At 48.7% G+C, this 24,034-nt stretch overlaps 1 protein-coding gene across 6 annotated transcripts in view; it reads right to left on the bottom strand.

The window, feature by feature from the left end:
* Positions 1-24,034, bottom strand: part of CCDC150 (coiled-coil domain containing 150) — a 389,117-nt gene that overhangs the window by 348,995 nt on the left and 16,088 nt on the right. For all 6 annotated transcript variants that reach the window (XM_063916595.1, XM_063916594.1, XM_063916598.1 and 3 more), the window contains exon 2: positions 23,837-23,985. In XM_063916595.1, coding sequence (XP_063772665.1) covers positions 23,837-23,982 — 146 coding nt within the window. In that variant the 5' untranslated portion in view covers positions 23,983-23,985. The remainder of the gene's footprint in view (positions 1-23,836; positions 23,986-24,034) is intronic.

Below are 24,034 nucleotides of genomic sequence, written 5' to 3'. Positions count from 1 at the left end.
GATGCCTCCCATTTTTCCCTGTCATCAGAGGGGAAAGGATACGCCATGTAAATCCTCTTGGGAATCTGCCATTTCTTATCCGGCGACTCCCAAGCCTTTTCACAAAGAGTATTAATTTCATGAGAGGGGGGACACTTCACCTCAGGTTTTTTTCCCTTGAACAAGCAAATCCTTGTTTCCTGCACCGCAGGTTCCTCAGAAATGTGTAAAACACCTTTTACAGCCACAATCATGTACTGAATACTCTTAACTAACCGTGGATGTAAAGCTGCCTCAGTGAAATCGACCTCGGAATCAGAGTCCGTGTCGGTATCAGTATCTACCACTTGAGTAAATGGCTTCTTTTGCGACCCGGTTGGGGTCTGTACCTGAGACAAAGCCTCTTCCATGGACTTTTTCCACACCTGCGTCTGTGACTCAAACTTATCTAACCTCTTTGATAAGGAAGATACATTTGAATTTATCGTACTGAGCAATGCTAGCAAATCAGGTGTCGGCTGCGTCGACAGTCCCAACTCTAGCCCCGCATCCGCTCCCCCAATAACCTCCTCCGGTGAATAACCTTCAGCCTCAGACATGCAGACACGTAGTACCGACACACCACAATACATAGAACGTCCCAGCTTGGTGACAGGCCCACAATAAAGCCCAGATAGAGGACACAGAGGGAGTATGCCAGCTCACACCCCAGCGCCCATATATCGCAAGAAACGACATATGTACCCAGCGCTGCCTTATGTTAATATTAAGCACCACACTGCGGCCCCCCTCTGAAAATGCCCCCCGTTACTTGGGAGAGAAGCGTGGAGGTCCCGGGAGCGTCTATCCCTCAGCCGCGTGTTGTAGGGAAAATGGCGCCTGTGAGCTGCAGGACGAAGCTTCGCCCCATTCCCGGCGCTCTTCGGCCCGCCAATTTTAAATCTGAAAAAAGATGCCGGCGGGGGTCTGTAAACGGTGCCGAGGCACCAACAATCTTTAAGCCGCCCAACAAACTCCAGTAACATGCTGCCCAGGGCGCCCCCCCAGCGCCCTGCACCCAGTGAAAACCGTTGGTGATGTGTGTGGGAGCATGGAGCACAGCGTTACCGCTGCGCTGTACCTTTACTGAAGTCTTCTGCCATCCTGAAGTCTTCTGATCTTCTCATACTCACCCGACTTCTGTCTTCTGGCTTCTGTGAGGGGGCGACGGCGTGGCTCCGGGAGCAAGCAGCTAGGCGCACCAAGTGATCGAACCCTCTGGAGCTAATGGTGTCCAGTAGCCGAGAAGCAGCGCCCTTAACTAAGAAGTAGGTCTGCTTCTCTCCCCTCACTCCCACGCTGCAGGGAGCCTGTAGCCAGCAGGTCTCCCTGAAAATAAAAAACCTAACATAAAGTCTTTTCTAGAGAAACTCAGTAGAGCTCCCCTAGTGTGCAGCCAGTCACTCCTGGGCACAAAGTCTAAATGAGGTCTGGAGGAGGGGCATAGAGGGAGGAGCCAATTCACACCCAGATTAAGTCTTTTTAGTGTGCCCAAGCTCCTGCGGATCCCGTCTATACCCCATGGTCCTTTTGGAGTCCCCAGCATCCTCTAGGACGTAAGAGAAATTCTGGTCCTGGAAGATAGACTTATTTTCCGGTGCATGTGCAGGTGAGACCCGGACCATTTGTTCAGCAGATCCCACTGAAACACCCTGGCATGAAACCTGCCAAACGGAATGGCTTCGTAAGCCGCAACCATCTTCCCTAGCACTCGAGTGCATTGATGAATCGACACTCTTGTCGGTCTCAGAAGCTCCTTGACCATGGTCTGTATTTCCAGAGCTTTGTCCGGCGTTTTGTCCGGCGTAAGAAACATTCTCTGTAGTTCAGTGTCTAGGATCATGCCCAAGAAGGGCAGCCGAGTTGTCGGGATCAACTGAGACTTTGGCAAATTTAGAATCCAACCGTGATGTCGCAGAACCGACAGGGAGCGTTCCACATTTCTAAGCAACTGTTCCTTTGATCTCGCCTTTATCAGGAGATCGTCCAAGTACAGGATAATTGTGACACCTTGCTTGCGTAGGAGTACCATCATTTCCGCCATCACCTTGGTAAAGACCCTCGGGGCCGTGGAAAGCCCAAACGGCAACGTCTGAAATTGGTAATGACAATCCTGCACCGCAAATCTTAGGAAGGCCTGATGAGGAGGATATATCAGGACGTGTAAGTAGGCATCATTTATGTCGACTGACGCCATAAAATCCCCCCCTTCTAAGCTGGAGATCACAGCTCGAGGAGATTCCATCTTGAACTTGAAAGTTTTCAAGAATGGATTGAGGGATTTTAGGTTCAGAATCGGTCTGACCGAACCGTCCGGCTTCGGCACGACAAAGAGGCTCGAATAGAACCCTTGGGACAGGGGAACAGGGACAATGACCCTCTGTTGACACAGCTTTTGTATCGCAGTGTTTACTACTTCTCTTTCTGGAAGAGAAACTGGCAAGGCCGATTTGAAAAAGCGGCGGGGGGGTATCTCCTGAAACTCCAGTTTGTACCCTTGGGACACTATGTCTAAGACCCAAGGATCCAGGGCCGATTGAAACCAGACCTGACTGAAGATTCGGAGACGGCCCCCCACCGGCACGGACTCACGTAGGGGAGCCCCAGTGTCATGCGGTGGACTTGGTAGAGGCGGGGGAGGACTTTTGGTCGTGGGCGCCAGACACAGCAGGCGACCTTTTGCCTCTTCCTTTACCTTTTGAAGCGAGGAAGGACGAACCCCTTCCTTTTTTGCATTTATTAGGCCGAAAGGACAGCATCTGATAATGGGGTGCCTTTTTCTGTTGTGCGGGAACATAAGGAAGAAAAGATGACTTACCCGCAGTAGCGGTAGACACCAGGTCAGCAAGGCCGTCACCAAAACAAGACACTACCTTTAAAAGGGAGAGCTTCCATAGCTTTCTTTGAGTCGGCATCAGCATTCCATTGATGAATCCACAGCGCCCTCCTGGCCGAGACCACCATGGCATTGGCCCTTGATCCAAAGAGGCCAATATCCCTCGCCGCATCCTTCAGGTAATCTGCAGCGTCCTTGATATAGCAAAGAGTCAAAAGAATGTTATCCTTATCAAGGGTATCCATATCAGAAGCTAAATTATCAGCCCACTTAGCAATAGCACTACTCACCCACGCCGATGCCACAGCAGGTCTGAGTAATGCACCAGTAGTAACGAAAATGGCCTTCAATGTCATCTCCTGCTTGCGATCCGCCGGATCCTTGAGGGCAGCCGTGTCAGGAGACGGAAGCGCTACCTTCTTGGACAGTCGGGACAGAGCCTTGTCCACGTTGGGTGACGACTCCCATTTCTCCCTGTCGTCAGAAGGGAAAGGATATGCCATAAAAATTCTCTTGGGAATCTGACACCTTTTGTCAGGCGACTCCCAAGCCTTTTCACAAAGAGCGTTCAGTTCATGAGAGGGGGGAAACTTCACCTCAGGCTTTTTCCCTTTAAATAAACAAACCCTCTTATCTGGAACAGGAGGTTCCTCAGAAATATGTAAAACATCTTTAATAGCCACAATCATGTACTGAATACTCTTAACCACTTTTGGATGTAAACTGGCCTCATTGAAGTCGACACTGGAATCAGAGTCTGTGTCGGTATCTGTATCTGCCATCTGGGTAAATTAACGTTTTTGTGACCCTGAGGGGGTCTGTACCTGAGACAAATCGTCCTCCATGGATTTTCTCCATGTTTGTGTCTGAGAATCAGATTTATCCAGCCTTTTAGACAATAATGCCACATTTGCATTCAATGTACTCAACATATTTACCCAATCAGCAGTCGGCTGTGCCGACAGAGTCATTCCCAAATCTTTCTCTGCGCCCCCAGTAACTTCCTCCGGGGAGGAACACTCAGCCTCAGACATGTCGACACGCAGTACCGACACACCCACACTCACACCGGTCAAAAGGGGACAGACCCACAGGGAAGCCTGTAGAGAGAACACAGAGGGAGTATGCCAGCTCACACCCCAGCGCCCATATACTACTAAAGAAATAATATATGATGGCTGCGCTGTAATTATACACTGCTCAAAAAAATAAAGGGAACACTAAAATAACACATCCTAGATCTGAATGAATGAAATATTCTTATTAAATACTTTGTTCTTTACATGGTTGATTGTGCCGACAACAAAATCACTCAAAAATTATCAATGAAAATCAAATTTATTAACCCATGGAGGTCTGGATTTGGAGTCACCCTCAAAATTAAAGTGGAAAAACACACTACAGGCTGATCCAACTTTTATGTAATGTCCTTAAAACAAGTCAAAATGAGGCTCAGTAGTGTGTGTGGCCTCCACGTGCCTGTATGACCTCCCTACAACCCACACAAGTGGCTCAGGTAGTGCAGCTCATTCAGGATGGCACATCAATGCGAGCTGTGGCAAGAAGGTTTGCTGTGTCTGTCAGCGTAGTGTCCAGAGCATGGAGGCGCTACCAGGAGACAGGCTAGTACATCAGGAGACGTGGAAGAGGCCGTAGGAGGGCAACAACCCAGCAACAGGACCGCTACCTCCGCCTTTGTGCAAGGAGGAACAGGAGGAGCACTGTCAGAGCACTGCAAAATGACCTCCAGCAAGCCACAAATGTGCATGTGTCTACTCAAACGATCAGAAACAGACTCCATGAGGGTGGTATGAGGGCCCGACACCCACAGGTGGGGGTTGTCCTTACAGCCCAACACCGTGCAGGACATTTGCCATTTGCCAGAGAACACCAAGATTGGCAAATTCGCCACTGGCGCCCTGTGCTCTTCACAGATGAAAACAGGTTCTCACTGAGCACATGTGACAGACGTGACAGAGTCTGGAGATGCCAAGGAGAACGTTCTGCTGCCTGCAACATCCTCCAGCATGACCGGTTTGGCAGTGGGTCAGTAATGGTGTGGGGTGGCATTTCTTTGGGGGGCTGCACAGCCCTCCATGTGCTCGCCAGAGATAGCCTGACTGCCATTATGTACCGAGATGAGATCCTCAGACCCCTTGTGAGACCATATGCTGGTGCGGTTGGCCCTGGGTTCCTCCTAATGCAAGACAATGCTAGACCTCATGTGGCTGGAGTGTGTCAGCAGTTCCTGCAAGATGAAGGCATTGATGCTATGGACTGGCCCGCCCGTTCCCCAGACCGGAATCCAATTGAGCACATCATGTCTCGCTCCATCCACCAATTCCATGTTGCACCACAGACTGTCCAGGAGTTGGCGGATGCTTTAGTCCAGGTCTGGGAGGAAATCCCTCAGGAGACCATCCGCCACCTCATCAGGAGCATGCCCAGGCATTGTAGAGAGGTCATACAGGCACGAGGAGGCCACAGACACTACTGAGCCTCATTTTGACTTGTTTTAAGGACATTACATCAAAATTTGATCAGCCTGTAGTGTGTTTTTCCACTTTAATTTTGAGGGTGACTCCAAATCCAGACCTCCATGGGTTAATAAATTTGATTTCCATTGATCATTTGTGTGATTTTGTGGTCAGCACATTCAACTATGTAAAGAACAAAGTATTTAATAAGAATATTTCATTAATTCAGATCTAGGATGTGTTATTTTAGTGTTCCCTTTATTTTTTTTGGGCAGTGTATATACATATATAGCACCAAATTGCTTGTGCCCCACCTCAGTTTTGCTCCCCAGTACTTGAAAGGAGAGTGGAGGTCCGGGCCAGCGTCTCTGCAACGGCTGTGAAGAGATACAATGGCGCTGGTGAGCTGTGCGGCTAAGCCCCGCCCCTTCCCGGCGCGCTGTAGTCCCGCTTAAATTTGAAATTTTTTATACTGGCGGGGGTATCGTATACGGTGCCCAGGCACCGAATATGCCTCTTTTGCCAGTGAAATGACCCACAGTAACCTGCTGCCCAGGGCGCTCCCCCCTAGCGCCCTGCACCCTGTGAGTGCCGTTGGTGTGTGGGAGCAAGGAGCGCAGCGCGACCGCTGCGCTGTACCTCCGTTACTGAAGTCTTCTGCAGTCACTGAAGTCTGCTGTTCTTCTAATACTCACCCGGCTTCTTACTTCTGGCTTCTGTGAGGGGGGGTGACGGCGCGGCTCCGGGAACAAGCAGCTAGGCGCACCAAGTGATCGAACCCTCTGGAGCTAATGGTGTCCAGTAGCCTAAGAAGCAGAGCCCTTAACTCAGAAGAAGTAGGTCTGACTTCTCTCCCCTCAGTCCCACGAAGCAGGGAGCCTGTAGCCAGCAGGTCTCTCTGAAAATAAAAAAGCCTAACAAAGTCTTTCCAGAGAAACTCAGTAGAGCTCCCCTAGTGTGTGTCCAGTCACTCCTGGGCACAGAATCAAACTGAGGTCTGGAGGAGGGGCATAGTGGGAGGAGCCAGTTCACACCCAGTAAAAAAGTATTTTAGTGTGCCCATGTCTCCTGCAGATCCCGTCTATACCCCATGGTCCTTTTGGAGTCCCCAGCATCCTCTAGGACGTAAGAGAAATCTGGGATATAATTTCCCTTATAGAATCCACCCATGGGGGTTCGGAATATGGCAGTCATGAGTACATGGAAGACTCTTCAGGAGAAGATACACACTCTGCAGTGCAAGACACAGAGTCCTTAGACATGGTAATGTGAGATATAGACACAGGCACACACACAGGAAAATGTCAGACAAAGTTGCCCCAGAGTACCTTCAGAGAGTCACAGAGTATAAGGAGCCAGCCACACAGCGTCCCAGTAGGCAGTTAATAGAATAAACGGTTGGCACTTACTGATTAACCTTAATAGGATAAACAGTTCTTATAACACTCCACCCTCCCCTGTCTAAAACACCCTGGTATCGCAGAGGTATGCTGGAGTTATGAGGAGGGCAGCGCTCCCTGTCAGCGTCTCATCTGTGTGATCTGCAAGGAGAAAATGGTGTTGGCAAGTGCTGGATCCGCTCTGAGGAGAAGTCACGCCCCCTGTAATGGCACGTCTTCCCGCACTTAATAGATTATACCGGCCTGAGGTATTTGTGCTGCTAACAGTGGGATTAGCCACTGTTAGCATATTTGACCAGTGTAGGGTATGTACGCTGGCCCAGGACGCCCCTCATGACGCCCCTCACAGCGCCATACACCAAGTGCCGCTGAGCCTTCCGGAGTGCAGCCTGTTAGAGCTGCGCTCCCACCCTTGTGCCGCCATTCCCGTCGGCGGCCCGCTTCCCGGGCCGCCGGCGTCATACTCACCACTCTTCTTTCTTCTGGCTCTGTTAGGGGGTGGCGGCCGTGCTGCGGGAGTGAGAACTATTAACTTCTAGAGTTGGTTCCTACTCCCCCGCTAAGTCCCACGAAGCAGGGAGGAGGTTGCCAGCAGCCTGCCTGTACCTAACTAACTCAGAAAATAATAAAACTAGAAAAACTCCTAAGAGCTCCCCTAGCTGTAACCAGCTCCTCCGGACAAATTTTCTAAACTGAGTCTGGTAGGAGGGGCATAGAGGGAGGAGCCAGCGCACACTATTAAACTCTTAAAGTGCCACTAAGAAAATATTTTGAGAACAGTTCGTGCGCAATACTTATAGCAGCTGGTATTGTCTCAAATACTCCTAGAGGTTTCCTTCAACCCTCACCAACAAAGTGCACAACATAAGAAATATGGAGACTGAGACTTAACTAGCGCTTCTTATTCTTGCTGATGCTTATTCACAGGCTTCCATCACTCGTATTAGAAGTATCATGTAAATAAATATAAAGTGCATATAGTGAAATACCGTTTTAATAGCATACATATATGACACACATTTATTTAAAAATATCAAAGGTCAGGTATTTGTGCAAATATCTGCAAGCAGCAAGGAATGACAAACTAATTACCAGATCATTCAGAACTGTTTTTAGGCAGTTCTAAAAGTGCATGGGAGATGGTATAGGGATTTCCGGATAATCCCACCATACATGGATCTTACTGGATACTGGTCTTTAAGTCCGTCCTCAGGCTTGTCAGAAGGTAACCGACGCGTTTCCACCCCGAGCTGGGGTCTTTGTCAAGGTTCAAAAAAGTCTGAATGCTGACCTCCTCATTCTGGCTGTTATTTAAATGCAGCACCAATTGGAATCCTAATTGCCCAGCTGGACCCTATACATAAAAAAACTACAAGTCCCATGGTCCTTTGCTGTGGGCGTCCCTATCGTCATGGAAACTCCAATCCTCGTCTGGAATTTCTGTAGGGGGCGGGCTTGTTGTCATAGTGCCCTGTCTGTATTCCTTTCCAGTGTATCCTCCAAAACGCGTCGGTTACCTTCTGACAAGCCTGAGGACGGACTTAAAGACCAGTATCCAGTAAGATCCATGTATGGTGGGATTATCCGGAAATCCCTATACCATCTCCCATGCACTTTTAGAACTGCCTAAAAACAGTTCTGAATGATCTGGTAATTAGTTTGTCATTCCTTGCTGCTTGCAGATATTTGCACAAATACCTGACCTTTGATATTTTTAAATAAATGTGTGTCATATATGTATGCTATTAAAACGGTATTTCACTATATGCACTTTATATTTATTTACATGATACTTCTAATACGAGTGATGGAAGCCTGTGAATAAGCATCAGCAAGAATAAGAAGCGCTAGTTAAGTCTCAGTCTCCATATTTCTTATGTTGTGCTCTTAAAGTGCCAATGGCTCCCAAGGGACCTGTCTATACCCCATGGTACTAAATGGAACCCCAGCATCCTCTAGGACGCAAGAGCAATTTCAAAGTGCTCTAACAGAAAAAGTAGACAAGACAGATAACTTAAAATTTGTTTGGCAAATCTTTGAGTGGGATGCAGTTGTCGGTATACTGACGGCCGGCATCCCGACCGTTGGTATATCATACTGATCCCCTTTGAGAATATAACTATTCCCAAACCAAATTACAGCTCTGACATTTTATTGTTACTGTCAGATGAGTAGTACTGACAGTTTATATAGTAGTGCTGACAGTTTATATACAGGTTGAGTATCCCTTATCCAAAATGCTTGGGACCAGAAGTATTTTGGATATCGGATTCCGTATTTTGGAATAATTGCATACCATAATGAGACATCATGGCGATGGGACCTAAGTCTAAGCACAGAATGTATTTATGTTACATATACACCTTATACACACAGCCTGAAGATCATTTTAGCCAATATTTTTAATAACTTTGTGCATTAAACAAAGTGTGTGTACATTCACACAATTAATTTGTTTCATATACACCTTATAGACACAGCCTGAAGGTCATTTAATACAATATTTTTAATAACTTTGTGCATTAAACAAAGTGTGTGTACATTCACACAATTCATTTATGTTTCATATACACCTTATACACACAGCCTGAAGGCTATTTAATACAATATTTTCAATAACTTTGTGTATTAAACAATGTTTGTGTACACTGAGCCATCAGAAGACCAAGGTTTCACTATCTCACTCTCGCTCAAAAAATTCCGTATTTCGGAATATTCCGAATTTCGGAATATTTGGATATGGGATACTCAACCTGTAGTAGTACTGACAGTTTATACCTTGATACGTAAATCAATCAGATGCAATGCTATTCATATGACAAGGTTAGCCATATACCCTTAACATCACTGGATAAAATTGGAGTCATTGCACCTCAGATTCGGGTTACTGTAACGAAATACACTGAAAACTAAAGAGATTTATATGTGAGGCCGGATGTAACAGCGCCCGAGTTCAGCAGCCGTGCGGGATGCCGGCCGAACTCTGATGTTTTTTTAAAGGGGCAAACCGTGACTTGTACATGAATGTCCCTTTAAAAAAATGTCTGAGTTCGGCCGGCATCCCGCACGGTTGCCAAACACGGGAGCTATTACATCCGGCCCGTGATCTGGAGTATGGGAACCAGCTGTATGTACAATACACGCATTAACAAATGGAATAAAGTTTCACAACTACTTCCTGAAATGATGTTTAACTATATCTAATCAATTTGTCTCAGCATCTTGACAACTTTGGACAAGATTCAAATGTTATCGCCCCCTATCTCCTGTCTAAAGTGTTGGGAGATCGTAGGAGGCGATATACAAATATCACCCATTTTTGCACTGATCATGCCCAAAGCAGTCGGGTTAAGCCGCGTAAAGGGCTAAACCCGACTAAACTATTGAGCGCGACACGAAAAATAAGATTTTACTTACCGGTAAATCTATTTCTCGTAGTCCGTAGTGGATGCTGGGGACTCCGTAAGGACCATGGGGAATAGACAGGCTCCGCAGGAGACATGGGCCCTTTAAGAAAGAATTTAGATTCTGGTGTGCTCTGGCTCCTCCCTCTATGTCCCTCCTCCAGACCTCAGTTAGAGAAACTGTGCCCGGAAGAGCTGACAGTACAAGGAAAGGATTTTGGAAATCCAGGGCAAGACTCATACCAGCCACACCAAACACACCGTATAACTTGTGATAAACTTACCCAGTCAACAGTATGAACAACAACAGAGCATCAGTTCAACCCTGATGCAACAATAACATAGCCCTTACTGCAGCAATAACTATATACAAGTATTGCAGAAGAAGTCCGCACTTGGGACGGGCGCCCAGCATCCACTACGGACTACGAGAAATAGATTTACCGGTAAGTAAAATCTTATTTTCTCTAACGTCCTAGTGGATGCTGGGGACTCCGTAAGGACCATGGGGATTATACCAAAGCTCCTAAACGGGCGGGAGAGTGCGGATGACTCTGCAGCACCGATTGAGCAAACAATAGGTCCTCATCAGCCAGGGTATCAAACTTGTAGAACTTTGCAAAAGTGTTTGAACCTGACCAAGTAGCAGCTCGGCATAGTTGTAATGCCGAGACCCCTCGGGCAGCCGCCCAAGAAGAGCCCACCTTCCTAGTGGAATGGGCTTTAACTGATTTTGGCAGCGGCAATCCAGCCGCAGAATGAGCCTGCTGAATCGTGTTACAGATCCAGCGAGCAATAGTTTGCTTTGAAGCAGAAGCACCCAGCTTGTTGGATGCATACTGGATAAACAGCGACTCCGTTTTCCTGACTCTAGCCGTTCTTGCTACATAAACCTTCAAAGCCCTGACCACATCCAGTAACTCGGAATCCCCCAAGTCACGAGTAGCCACAGGCACCACAATAGGTTGGTTCATATGAAAAGATGACACCACTTTTGGCAGAAATTGTGGACGGGTCCGCAATTCTGCTCTATCCATATGGAAAACCAGATAGGGGCTTTTATGTGACAAAGCCGTTAATTCTGACACACGTCTAGCCGAAGCCAAGGCTAATAGCATGACCACCTTCCACGTGAGATATTTTAACTCCACCGTTTTAAGTGGTTCAAACCAGTGTGATTTCAGGAAACTTAACACCACGTTAAGATCCCAAGGTGCCACTGAAGGCACAAAAGGAGGCTGAATATGCAGCACTCCCTTTACAAACGTCTGAACTTCTGGTAGAGAAGCCAACTCTTTTTGCAAGAAAATGGATAGGGCCGAAATCTGGACCTTAATGGATCCCAATTTTAGGCCCAAATTCACTCCTGCCTGTAGGAAGTGAAGGAAACGGCCCAGCTGGAATTCCTCTGTAGGAGCATTCCTGGCCTCACACCAAGAAACATATTTTCGCCATATGCGGTGATATTGTTTAGCTGTCATGTCCTTCCTAGCCTTTATCAGCGTAGTAATGACCTCGTCCGGAATGCCCTTTTCTGCTAGGATCCAGCGTTCAACAGCCATGCCGTCAAACGCAGTCGCGGTAAGACTTGGAACAGACAGGGCCCCTGTTACAACAGGTCCTGTCTTAGAGGAAGAGGCCACGGGTCCTCTGTGAGCATTTCTTGCAGATCTGGATACCAGGTCCTTCGTGGCCAATCTGGAACAATGAGGATTGTTCTCACTCCTCCTTTCCTTATTATCCTCAGCACCTTGGGAATGAGAGAAAGAGGAGGAAATACATAGACCGACTGGAACACCCACGGTGTTACCAGGGCGTCTACCGCTATTGCTTGAGGGTCTCTTGACCTGGCGCAATACCTCTGTCGTTTTTTGTTGAGGCGGGATGCCATCATGTCCACCTGTGGCAGTTCCCACCGATATGTGATCTGTATGAAGACTTCCTGATGAAGTCCCCACTCTCCCGGGTGGAGGTCATGTCTGCTGAGGAAGTCTGCTTCCCAGTTGTCCACTCCCGTGATGAACACTGCTGACAGAGCGCTTACGTGATTCTCCGCCCAGCGAAGAATTCTGGTAGCTTCTGCCATCGCCACTCTGCTCCTTGTGCCGCCTTGGCGGTTCACCTGAGCCACTGCGGTGATGTTGTCTGACTGAATCAGAACCGGTTGGTCGCGAAGGCGTTGTATACGGCCCTTAGTTCCAGGATGTTGATGTGAAGGCAAGCCTCTTGACTTGACCACAGACCTTGGAAATTTCTTCCCTGTGTGACTGCTCCCCACCCTCGGAGGCTAGCGTCCGTGGTCACCAGGACCCAGTCCTGAATTCCGAAACTGCGTCCCTCTAGAAGGTGAGAACTCTGCAGACACCACAGGAGTGACACCCTTGCCCTGGGGGACAGGGTGATTAACCGATGCATCTGAAGTTGTGATCCGGACCACTTGTCCATTAAGTCCCATTGGAAGGTCCTCGCATGGAACCTGCCGAAGGGAATGGCCTCGTATGATGCCACCATCCTTCCCAGGACTCGAGTGCAGTGATGCACTGACACCTGTTTTGGTTTTAATAGATTCCTGACCAGTGTCATGAGCTCCTGAGCTCTCTCTATCGGGAGATAAACCCTTTTCTGTGTCTAGGATCATGCTTAGGAAAGGCAGATGAGCCGTAGGAACCACCTGCGACTTTGGAATATATAGAATCCAGCCGTGTTGCCGTTACACTTCCAGAGAAAGTGATACGCTGTTCAGCAACTGCTCTCTTGATCTCGCTTTTATGAGGAGATTGTCCAAGTTCGGGATAATTGTGACACCTTGCTTCCGCAGGAGCACCATCATTTCCGCCATTACCTTGGTGAATATTCTCGGGGCCGTGGAGAGACCAAACGGCAACGTCTGAAATTGGTAATGACAATCCTGTACCGCAAATCTGAGGTACGCCTGATGAGGTGGATAAATGGGGACATGAAGGTATGCATCCTTTATGTCCAGAGACACCATAAAATCTCCCCCTTTCAGGCTTGCGATGACCGCTCTTAGCGATTCCATCTTGAACTTGAACCTTTTCAGGTATATGTTCAGGGATTTTAAATTCAATATGGGTCTGACCGAACCGTCCGGTTTCGGGACTGCAACATGGTCGAATAATAAACCCTCCTTGTTGAAGGAGGAGAACCTTGACCACCACCTGTTGAAGATACAATTTGTGAATTGCAGTTAACACTATTTCCCTCTCGTGGGGGGAAGCCGGCAGGGCCGTCGGTGAGGGGGCATCTCCTCGGAGTCCAGCTTGTATCCCTGAGACACAATATCTATTGCCCAGGGATCCAACAGGGAGTGAACCCACTTGTGGCTGAAATTACGAAGACGTGCCCCCACCGGGTCTAGCTCCGCCTGTGGAGCCCCAGCGACATGCGGTGGATTTTGTAGAGGCCGGGGAGGACTTCTGTTCCTGGGAACTAGCTGTGTTGTGCAGCTTCTTTCCTCTGCCCCTGCCTCTGGTAAGAAAGGACGCACCTCGGACTTTCTTGTTTCTTTGTGTTCGAAAGGCTGCATTTGATAATGTCGTGCTTTCCTAGGCTGTGCAGGAATATAAGGCAAAAGATCAGAATTACCAGCTATAGCTGTGGAGACCAGGTCCGAGATCCCTTCTCCACACAATCCTCAGCCTTCCATATGCCTCTTAAGTCGGCATCACCTGTCCATTGCATATTCTACAGGACACGTCAAGCAGAAATCGACATAGCATTGACTCTAGAACCCAGTAGACTAATGTCTCTTTGGGCATGTTTAATATATATATATATATCTTAAGACAGCATCTTTAATATATATATATATATATTATATTATATATATACTTAGAAAGTGTCACGTAAATAATGCATGCTTTTACTGTTTTTATTTTGCACTATGGTTTAATGTCTGTGTTTATATCTTTTACATAGGGAGCACCCTTGAAGTCTGCATCCATCCAGTGCCTGATTACGAGGGGGAGCGGTCTGTGGCTTTCCGAGTCAGAGCGGCTGCGCCTGAGTGACTAGCAAGCGCCGGGTTACCATGGCGACGAGCTACGTGCTGGGCGGAAATGACCTGGCGGCTCTATACCCGGAAGCAGGACGGCGTGGAGGAGACGCGGCGGCGGGTGTGCTCTCGTGGGTATTTAATGGGGTAAGTGATCTATGTGTGTTTGTCTTCTTATGTATTTGGCCTGAGGAAAGGGCAGAAGCCCTGAAACAGCTGTAGCCTGTTTAAAATACATCTTTTTTCACTGCATGTGACCGTCTCCAGTGCCGTTCTTTTCTGGACCTTATAATATATATATATATATATATATATATATATATATATATATAATTATACATACTAGGGTCTCAATCTCTGCTGATAAGGTACCTGTCCACGCTGCTACAGCGCTATAAACCCATGCTGACACAATCGCCGGTCTGAGTAGTGTACCAGAATGTGCACGCTATCTGCAGGATCCCTGAGGATAGCTGTTAAGTCATGGCTACCTTTTGGGCAAACGTGACACCCTAGGGGAAGATTCCCATCGCATCCTGGCCCTAGTAGGGAAAGGGTACTCCCTGAGAATTCTTTGTGGGAAACTGCAGTCTCTTGTCTGGAGATTCCCGCTCTTTTTCATCATGAGAGGAGGGAAATTTACCTCAGCTTTCTTCCCCTTAAACATATGTACCCTTGTGTCAGGGACAGATGAGTCATCAGTGATATGCAAATCATCTTTTATTACAATAATCATATATTGAATACTTTCCTGCCCTTTTGGCTGTAACTTTGCATTATCGTAGTCGACACTGGAGTCAGACCCTGTGTCGATATCAGTGTCTATTATTTTGGATAGTGAGCATTGAGAGACTCTGAAGGTCTCTGCGACATCGGGACAGACATGGGTAGATTCCCTGTCTGTTCTCTAATCTTTTGTGCAATAAATTCACCTTAGCACTTAATTACACATATCCAAACAGGTGTCGGCGTTGTCGACGGAGACACCCCTCACACACATATTTGCTCCATCTCCTCCTTAGGGGAGCCTTTTACCTCAGACATGTCGACACACACGTACCGACACACCACACACTCAGGGAATGCTCATCTGAAGACAATTCCCCCACAAGGCCCTTTGGAGAGACAGAGAGAGAGTATGCCAGCACACACCCCAGCGCTATTAACCCAGGAATAACACAGTAACTTAATGTTAACCCAGTAGCTGCTGTTTATATTGATTTTTGCGCCTAATTATGTGCCCCCCCCCCTCTCTTTTTACCCTCTTCTACCGTGTATCTGCAGGGGAGAGGCTGGGGAGCTTCCTTTCAGCGGTGCTGTGGAGAAAAAACATGGCGCAGGCGAGTGCTGAGGAAGAAGCCCCGCCCCCTCGACGGCGGGCTTCTGTCCCGCTTAAATATACATTTTCTTGGCGGGGGCTCATACATATATACAGTGCCCAACTGTAGATATGCTAAACTTTTGCCAACGAGGTCCCAATTGCTGCCCAGGGCGCCCCCCCCCCCTGTGCCCTGCACCCTTACAGTGACCGGAGTATGTAAGGTGTGTGTGGGAGCAATGGCGCACAGCTGCAGTGCTGTGCGCTACCTCAGTGAAGACTGGAGTCTTCTGCCGCCGATTTCGTAGTCTTCTTGCTTCTTATGCTCACCCGGCTTCTGTCTTCCGGCTCTGCGAGGGGGACGGCGGCGCGGCTCTGGGATCGGACGACGAAGGTGAGATCCTGTGTACGATCCCTCTGGAGCTAATTGTGTCCAGTAGCCTAAGAAGCAGGACCTATCTTCAGAGAGCAGGGCTGCTTCTCTCCCCTCAGTCCCACGATGCAGGGAGTCTGTTGCCAGCAGAGCTCCCTGAAAATAAAAAAAATCTAACAAAATACTTTCTTACAGCAAGCTCAGGAGAGCTCACTGAACAACACCCAGCTCGTCTGGGCACAGATTCAAACTAACTGAGGTCTGGAAGAGGGACATAGAGGGAGGAGCCAGAGCACACCAGAATCTATATTCTTTCTTAAAGTGCCCATGTCTCCTGCGGAGCCCGTCTATTCCCCATGGTCCTTACGGAGTCCCCAGCATCTACTAGGACGTTAGAGAAAGTCCCATTTGGGCGCCCCCCGGGGTTACAGAGCTGAAATGCTGACAACAACAATTGAATAGCTGCCGGCACCGTGATCACGGGAGGGAGGGAGGGAGGGAGGGAGGGAGGGAGGGAGTGGCAATTGAATCTCATCCTGTACCGAGTAGCAGTTATAACAGTGACTCCTCTTTTGCAGGGATCAGCGGTATAAACGATTATATTACACAGTATTACTTGTCTCGCTACAATTAGCAACTGATCAATCATATATGCGATGAACAGATAGATTGATATGATACATTTTGATATGAACCGCTGTAAATTTAAAATACATACTGCCACAACCAGACTTAATTTCACTGATTTCACCAATACCCCTTTCACACTAGCACGAATATCCCGGGTTTTTACACATAAACATGTATCAGCCCAGGAATTTTGTGCGCATGAAAGCAAATGACCGGGACTTCACTGCTCCCAGGTCACGGAGCTGAGACCCAGGAATTTTCCGGCTTGCTAGACCTAGCAAATTCCCAGGTCACGTGTCTGAAAGCGTCATGAATGATTTATACATGTACTCACAAAACAGCCCATCATCTATTTCCTTGTGCAGGAGATTTTTAAAGGGCAAAGTGCGCCCTGAGCCTTTAGCAGCCGGCGGCTACACTGCAGCGCAAATAGATGCTATGTGCACATGCACGGCATCTATTCATGTTAAAGGGAGAGCTTGGGGGAAGCCCAGCACATCTGTAGATGCTGGGCACACACCCATAGCATACCTCCCAACTTTCCCGCTTTTCGCGGGACAGTCCCGTATTTTTGGGAATGCGGGAATGTCCCACCCACGGCCCGCAGTGTCCCGCTGTGTGTGTGTGGGGGGGCAGTTGGGAGGCTCCTGCACTCGCAGCAGCGGCGCACAACGTCTATTCACGGGGAGACAGAGGGAGAGGGCATGCCAATAGCTCACAGAGCGCTGGGCATGCCCACTCAGTGATGAAATTGGGGGCGTGGCTCGCAATCGTGGCACTACCACAAAGCCATGCCCCTTTCCTGAGGCCACGTCGCCTTTCTCGGCGGGGCTACGCTGCGCAAAAGTGGGAGGTATGCCCATAGTGACAACGACGACGGAGGCTTACCCCCTTTAGTGATGTTAAGGGGACTGCATCACCCCTCCCATGCCCCTTTTCAACCATGCCCACTTAGTGCCCCCGCCGCATCTGCATCCTGCCTGACACAAATTCTAGAAGGAACACTAGATATACTATATGTTCTCTTTAACATGCATTAATCTGCTTAACACCAGAGTTTTTCCATAACCTTAGAAACCATCATTTCAATAGACTGATCTAAACACAGAACATGGGGGTCATTTCGACCTGATCGCACACTGAAGCTTTTCGCAGAGCAGCGATCAGGTCACTACTGCGCATGCGTATGCACCGCAATACACAGGAGCGTTGCACGGGTACAAAGCGGATCGTGTCTGGGCGATGGATTGTACGAAGAATCCTTTCGCACAGCCGATCGCAAGGAGACTGACAGGAAGAAGGCGTTTGTGGGTGTCAACTGACCGTTTTCTCGGAGTGTTTGGAAAAACGCAGGCGTGTCCAAGCGTTTGCAGGGCGGGTGTCTGACGTCAAGACCGGGACCGGACAGGCTTAAGTGATCGCAGCGGCTGAGTAAGTTCAGATCTACTCAGAAACTGCACAAACTGTTTTTGTACTGCTCGGCTGCACAAGCGTTCGCACACTTGCACAGCTAAAATACACTCCCCTGTGGGCGGCGACTATGCGTTCGCATGGCTGCTAAAAATAAGATTTTACTTACCGATAAATCTATTTCTCGTAGTCCGTAGTGGATGCTGGGGACTCCGTCAGGACCATGGGGACTAGCGGCTCCGCAGGAGACAGGGCACAAAAATAAAGGTTTAGGATCAGGTGGTGTGCACTGGCTCCTCCCCCTATGACCCTCCTCCAAGCCTCAGTTAGGATACTGTGTCCGGACGAGCGTACACAATAAGGAAGGATATTGAATCCCGGGTAAGACTCATACCAGCCACACCAATCACACCATACAACTTGTGATCTGAACCCAGTTAACAGTATGACAACGTAGGAGCCTCTGAACAGACGGCTCACAACAAGAACAACCCGATTTTTTTGTAACAATAACTATGTACAAGTATTGCAGACAATCCGCACTTGGGATGGGCGCCCAGCATCCACTACGGACTACGAGAAATAGATTTATCGGTAAGTAAAATCTTATTTTCTCTAACGTCCTAGTGGATGCTGGGGACTCCGTCAGGACCATGGGGATTATACCAAAGCTCCCAAACGGGCGGGAGAGTGCGGATGACTCTGCAGCACCGAATGAGAGAACTCCAGGTCCTCTTTAGCCAGGGTATCAAATTTGTAGAATTTTACAAACGTGTTCTCCCCCGACCACGTAGCTGCTCGGCAGAGTTGTAATGCCGAGACCCCTCGGGCAGCCGCCCAGGATGAGCCCACCTTCCTTGTGGAATGGGCCTTGACAGATTTAGGCTGTGGCAGGCCTGCCACAGAATGTGCAAGTTGAATTGTGCTACAAATCCAACGAGCAATCGTCTGCTTAGAAGCAGGAGCACCCAGCTTGTTGGGTGCATACAGTATAAACAGCGAGTCAGATTTTCTGACTCCAGCCGTCCTTGAAATATATATTTTCAATGCCCTGACAACGTCCAGCAACTTGGAATCCTCCAAATCGCTAGTAGCCGCAGGCACTACAATAGGCTGGTTCAGGTGAAACGCTGACACCACCTTAGGCAGAAAATGAGGACGCGTCCGCAGTTCTGCCCTGTCTGAATGGAAAATCAGATATGGGCTTTTATACGATAAAGCCGCCAATTCTGACACTCTCCTGGCTGAAGCCAGGGCCAGTAGCATGGTTACCTTCCATGTAAGATATTTCAAATCCGCCGTTTTGAGTGGCTCAAACCAATGGGATTTGAGAAAATCCAAAACTACATTAGGGTCCCACGGAGCCACTGGGGGCACAACCGGGGGCTGTATATGTAGTACTCCTTTTACAAAAGTCTGGACTTCAGGAACTGAAGCCAATTCTTTTTGGAAGAAAATCGACAGGGCCGAAATTTGAACCTTAATGGACCCCAACTTGAGGCCCATAGACAATCCTGTTTGCAGGAAATGTAGGAATCGACCCAATTGAAATTCCTCCGTGGGGGCCTTCCTGGCCTCACACCACGCAACATATTTTCTCCAAATGCGGTGATAATGTTGTGCAGTCACCTCCTTCCTGGCTTTTACCAGTGTAGGAATGACCTCTTCCGGAATGCCTTTTTCCCTTAGAATTTGGCGTTCAACCGCCATGCCGTCAAACGCAGCCGCGGTAAGTCTTGGAATAGACACGGTCCCTGCTGAAGCAGGTCCCGTCTTAGAGGTAGAGGCCACGGATCTTCCGTGAGCATCTCCTGAAGTTCCGGGTACCAAGTTCTTCTTGGCCAATCCGGAGCCACGAGTATCGTTCTTACTCCCCTTTGCCGTATGATTCTCAGTACTTTTTGTATGAGAGGCAGAGGAGGAAACACATACACTGACTGGAACACCCACGGCGTTACCAGAGCGTCCACAGCTATTGCCTGAGGGTCTCTTGACCTGGCGCAATACCTGTCCAGTTTTTTGTTGAGGCGAGACGCCATCATGTCCACCTTTGGTTTTTCCCAACGGTTCACAATCATGTGGAAGACTTCTGGATGAAGTCCCCACTCTCCCGGGTGTAGATCGTGTCTGCTGAGGAAGTCTGCTTCCCAGTTGTCCACTCCCGGAATGAACACTGCTGACAGTGCTATCACATGATCTTCCGCCCAGCGAAGAATCCTTGCAGCTTCTGCCATTGCTCTTCTGCTTCTTGTGCCGCCCTGTCTGTTTACGTGGGCGACTGCCGTGATCTTGTCCGACTGGATCAACACCGGCTGACCCTGAAGCAGGGGTTTTGCCAGGCTTAGAGCATTGTAAATCGCTCTTAGCTCCAGTATATTTATGTGAAGAGATATCTCCAGGTTTGACCATACTCCCTGGAAGTTTCTTCCCTGTGTGACCGCTCCCCAGCCTCTCAGACTGGCATCCGTGGTCACCAGGACCCAGTCCTGTATGCCGAATCTGCGTCCCTCTAACAGATGAGCACTCTGCAACCACCACAGAAGAGACACCCTTGTCCGTGGCGATAAGGTTATCCGCTGATGCATCTGCAGATGCGATCCGGACCATTTGTCCAGCAGATCCCACTGAAAAGTTCGTGCGTGGAATCTGCCGAATGGAATCGCTTCGTAAGAAGCCACCATCTTTCCCAGGACTCTTGTGCATTGATGCACAGACACTTTTCCTGGTTTTAGGAGGTTCCTGACAAGTTCGGATAACTCCTTGGCTTTCTCCTCCGGAAGAAACACCTTTTTCTGAACCGTGTCCAGAATCATTCCCAGGAACAGCAGACGTGTTGTCGGGGTCAACTGAGATTTTGGAAAATTCAGAATCCACCCGTGTTGTTGCAGCACTACTTGGGTTAGTGCTACTCCGTCCTCCAGCTGTTCTCTGGACCTTGCCCTTATCAGGAGAACGTCCAAGTAAGGGATAATTAATACGCCTCTTCTTCGCAGAAGAATCATCATTTCGGCCATTACCTTGGTAAAGACCCGAGGTGCCGTGGACAATCCAAACGGCAGCGTCTGAAACTGATAATGACAGTTTTGCACCACGAACCTGAGGTACCCTTGATGTGAAGGGCAAATTGGGACATGCAGATAAGCATCTTTTATGTCCAGGGACACCATAAAGTCCCCTTCTTCCAGATTCGCTATCACTGCTCTGAGTGACTCCATCTTGAACTTGAATTTTTGTATGTACAGGTTCAAAGATTTCAGATTTAGAATAGGTCTTACCGAGCCGTCCGGCTTCGGTACCACAATTAGTGTGGAGTAATACCCCTTTTCCTGTTGTAGGAGGGGTACCTTGACTATCACCTGCTGAGAAAACAGCTTGTGAATGGCTTCCAATACCGTCGCCCTGTCTGAGGGAGACGTTGGCAAAGCAGACTTTAGGAACCGGCGAGGGGGAGACTTCTCGAATTCCAACCTGTAACCCTGAGATACTACCTGCAGGATCCAGGGGTCCACCTGTGAGCAAGCCCACTGCGCGCTGAAATTCTTGAGTCGACCCCCCACCGCTCCTGAGTCCGCTTGTAAAGCCCCAGCGTCATGCTGAGGGCTTTGCAGAACCCGGGGCGGGCTTCTGTTCCTGGGAAGGAGCTGCTTGCTGCCCTCTCTTACCCTTTCCTCTGCCTCGGGGCAGATATGACTGTCCTTTTGCCCGCTTGTTCTTATAGGACCGAAAGGACTGCGGCTGAAAAGACGGTGTCTTTTTCTGTTGGGAGGGGGTCTGAGGTAAAAAGGTGGATTTTCCGGCAGTTGCCGTGGTTACCAGATCCGATAGACCGACGCCAAATAATTCCTCCCCTTTATACGGCAATACTTCCATATGCCGTTTGGAATCCGCATCACCTGACCACTGTCGCGTCCATAAACTTCTTCTGGCAGATATGGACATCGCACTTACTCTCGATGCCAGAGTGCAAATATCCCTCTGAGCATCTCGCATATAAAGAAAAGCATCCTTTAATTGCTCTAAAGTCAATAAAATACTGTCCCTATCCAGGGTATCAATATTTTCAGTCAGGGAATCCGACCAGACCACCCCAGCACTGCACATCCAGGCTGAGGCGATGGCTGGTCGCAGTATAACACCAGTATGTGTGTATATACTTTTTAAGGTAGTTTCCAGCCTCCTATCAGCTGGATCCTTGAGGGCGGCCGTATCAGGAGACGGTAACGCCACTTGTTTTGATAAGCGTGTGAGCGCCTTATCCACCCTAGGGGGTGTTTCCCAGCGCGCCCTAACCTCTGGCGGGAAAGGGTATAATGCCAATAACTTTTTTGAAATTAGCACTTTTCTATCTGGGTTAACCCACGCTTCATCACATACATCATTTAATTCCTCTGATTCAGGAAAAACTACAGGTAGTTTTTTCACACCCCACATAATACCCCTTTTTGTGGTACTTGCAGTATCAGAGATATGTAAAGTCTCCTTCATTGCCGTGATCATATAACGTGTGGCCCTACTGGAAAATACGTTTGTTTCTTCACCGTCGACACTAGATTCAGTGTCCGTGTCTGGGTCTGTGTCGACCGACTGAGGTAAAGGGCGTTTTACAGCCCCTGACGGTGTCTGAGACGCCTAGGCAGGTACTAACTGGTTTGCCGGCCGTCTCATGTCGTCAACTGATTTTTGTAATGTGCTGACATTATCACGTAATTCCATAAACAAAGCCATCCATTCCGGTGTCGACTCCCTGGGGGGTGACATCACCATTACCGGCAATTGCTCTGCCTCCACACCAACATCGTCCTCATACATGTCGACACACGCGTACCGACACACAGCAGACACACAGGGAATGCTCTATTGAAGACAGGACCCCACTAGCCCTTTGGGGAGACAGAGGGAGAGTTTGCCAGCACACACCCAAGCGCTATAATATATATGGGAACAACCCTATATAAGTGTTGTATCCTTATAGCAGCTTAATATAGTAATATCGCCAAAAAAGTGCCCCCCCTCTCTGTTTTACCCTGTTTCTGTAGTGCAGTGCAGGGGAGAGTCCTGGGAGCCTTCCTCACAGCGGAGCTGAGCAGGAAAATGGCGCTGTGTGCTGAGGAGAATAAGCCCCGCCCCCTATTTCGGCGGGCTCTTCTCCCGGAGTTTGTGAGATCTGGCAGGGGTTAAATACATCCATATAGCCTCAAGGGCTATATGTGATGTATTTTTAGCCATAAAAAAGGTATTATACATTGCTGCCCAGGGCGCCCCCCCCAGCGCCCTGCACCCTCAGTGACCGCTGTGTGAAGTGTGCTGACAACAATGGCGCACAGCTGCAGTGCTGTGCGCTACCTCATGAAGACTGAAAAGTCTTCTGCCGCCTGTTTCTGGACCTCTTCAATCTTCGGCATCTGCAAGGGGGGTCGGCGGCGCGGCTCCGGGACCGGACTCCATGGCTGGGCCTGTGTTCGATCCCTCTGGAGCTAATGGTGTCCAGTAGCCTAAGAAGCCAATCCATCCTGCACGCAGGTGAGTTCACTTCTCTCCCCTAAGTCCCTTGATGCAGTGAGCCTGTTGCCAGCAGGACTCACTGAAAATAAAAAACCTAAAAACTTTTTCTAAGCAGCTCTTTAGGAGAGCCACCTAGATTGCACCCTGCTCGGACGGGCACAAAAACCTAACTGAGGCTTGGAGGAGGGTCATAGGGGGAGGAGCCAGTGCACACCACCTGATCCTAAACCTTTATTTTTGTGCCCTGTCTCCTGCGGAGCCGCTAATCCCCATGGTCCTGACGGAGTCCCCAGCATCCACTAGGACGTTAGAGAAAACAGCTAATGAGTGATCAACTCGGAATGACCACCCATGTTGTTCCATTTTATTTGGGTAAAAGACTTTAAAAATCTGAAAAACCTGGATCATGTGTATAGCCACCGAATAAATTACACTAACTCATTAAGTTCTCACCTGTGACAAGTAACACCCAGTGCCTCAAGGTCAATGATTAGTGTTTCTGCTTGTTCCTCTGCCATACGCAACCGTTGCTCAAGTACAGTGAACGTCTCGGGAACAGTAGGATGTATACGGAGAGGTTGGAGCACTGGCCGTGCCATCTCCTGTGTATGGATTAAAAGAGATTAAATGCGCACTTATTTTCACATACTA

Source organism: Pseudophryne corroboree, chromosome 4 (assembly GCF_028390025.1).
Source record: "Pseudophryne corroboree isolate aPseCor3 chromosome 4, aPseCor3.hap2, whole genome shotgun sequence".
In the NCBI taxonomy this organism is placed as follows: domain Eukaryota; kingdom Metazoa; phylum Chordata; class Amphibia; order Anura; family Myobatrachidae; genus Pseudophryne; species Pseudophryne corroboree.
Note: the sequence above shows the minus strand (reverse complement) of the source record. Positions and strands in the feature narration are given on the sequence as shown.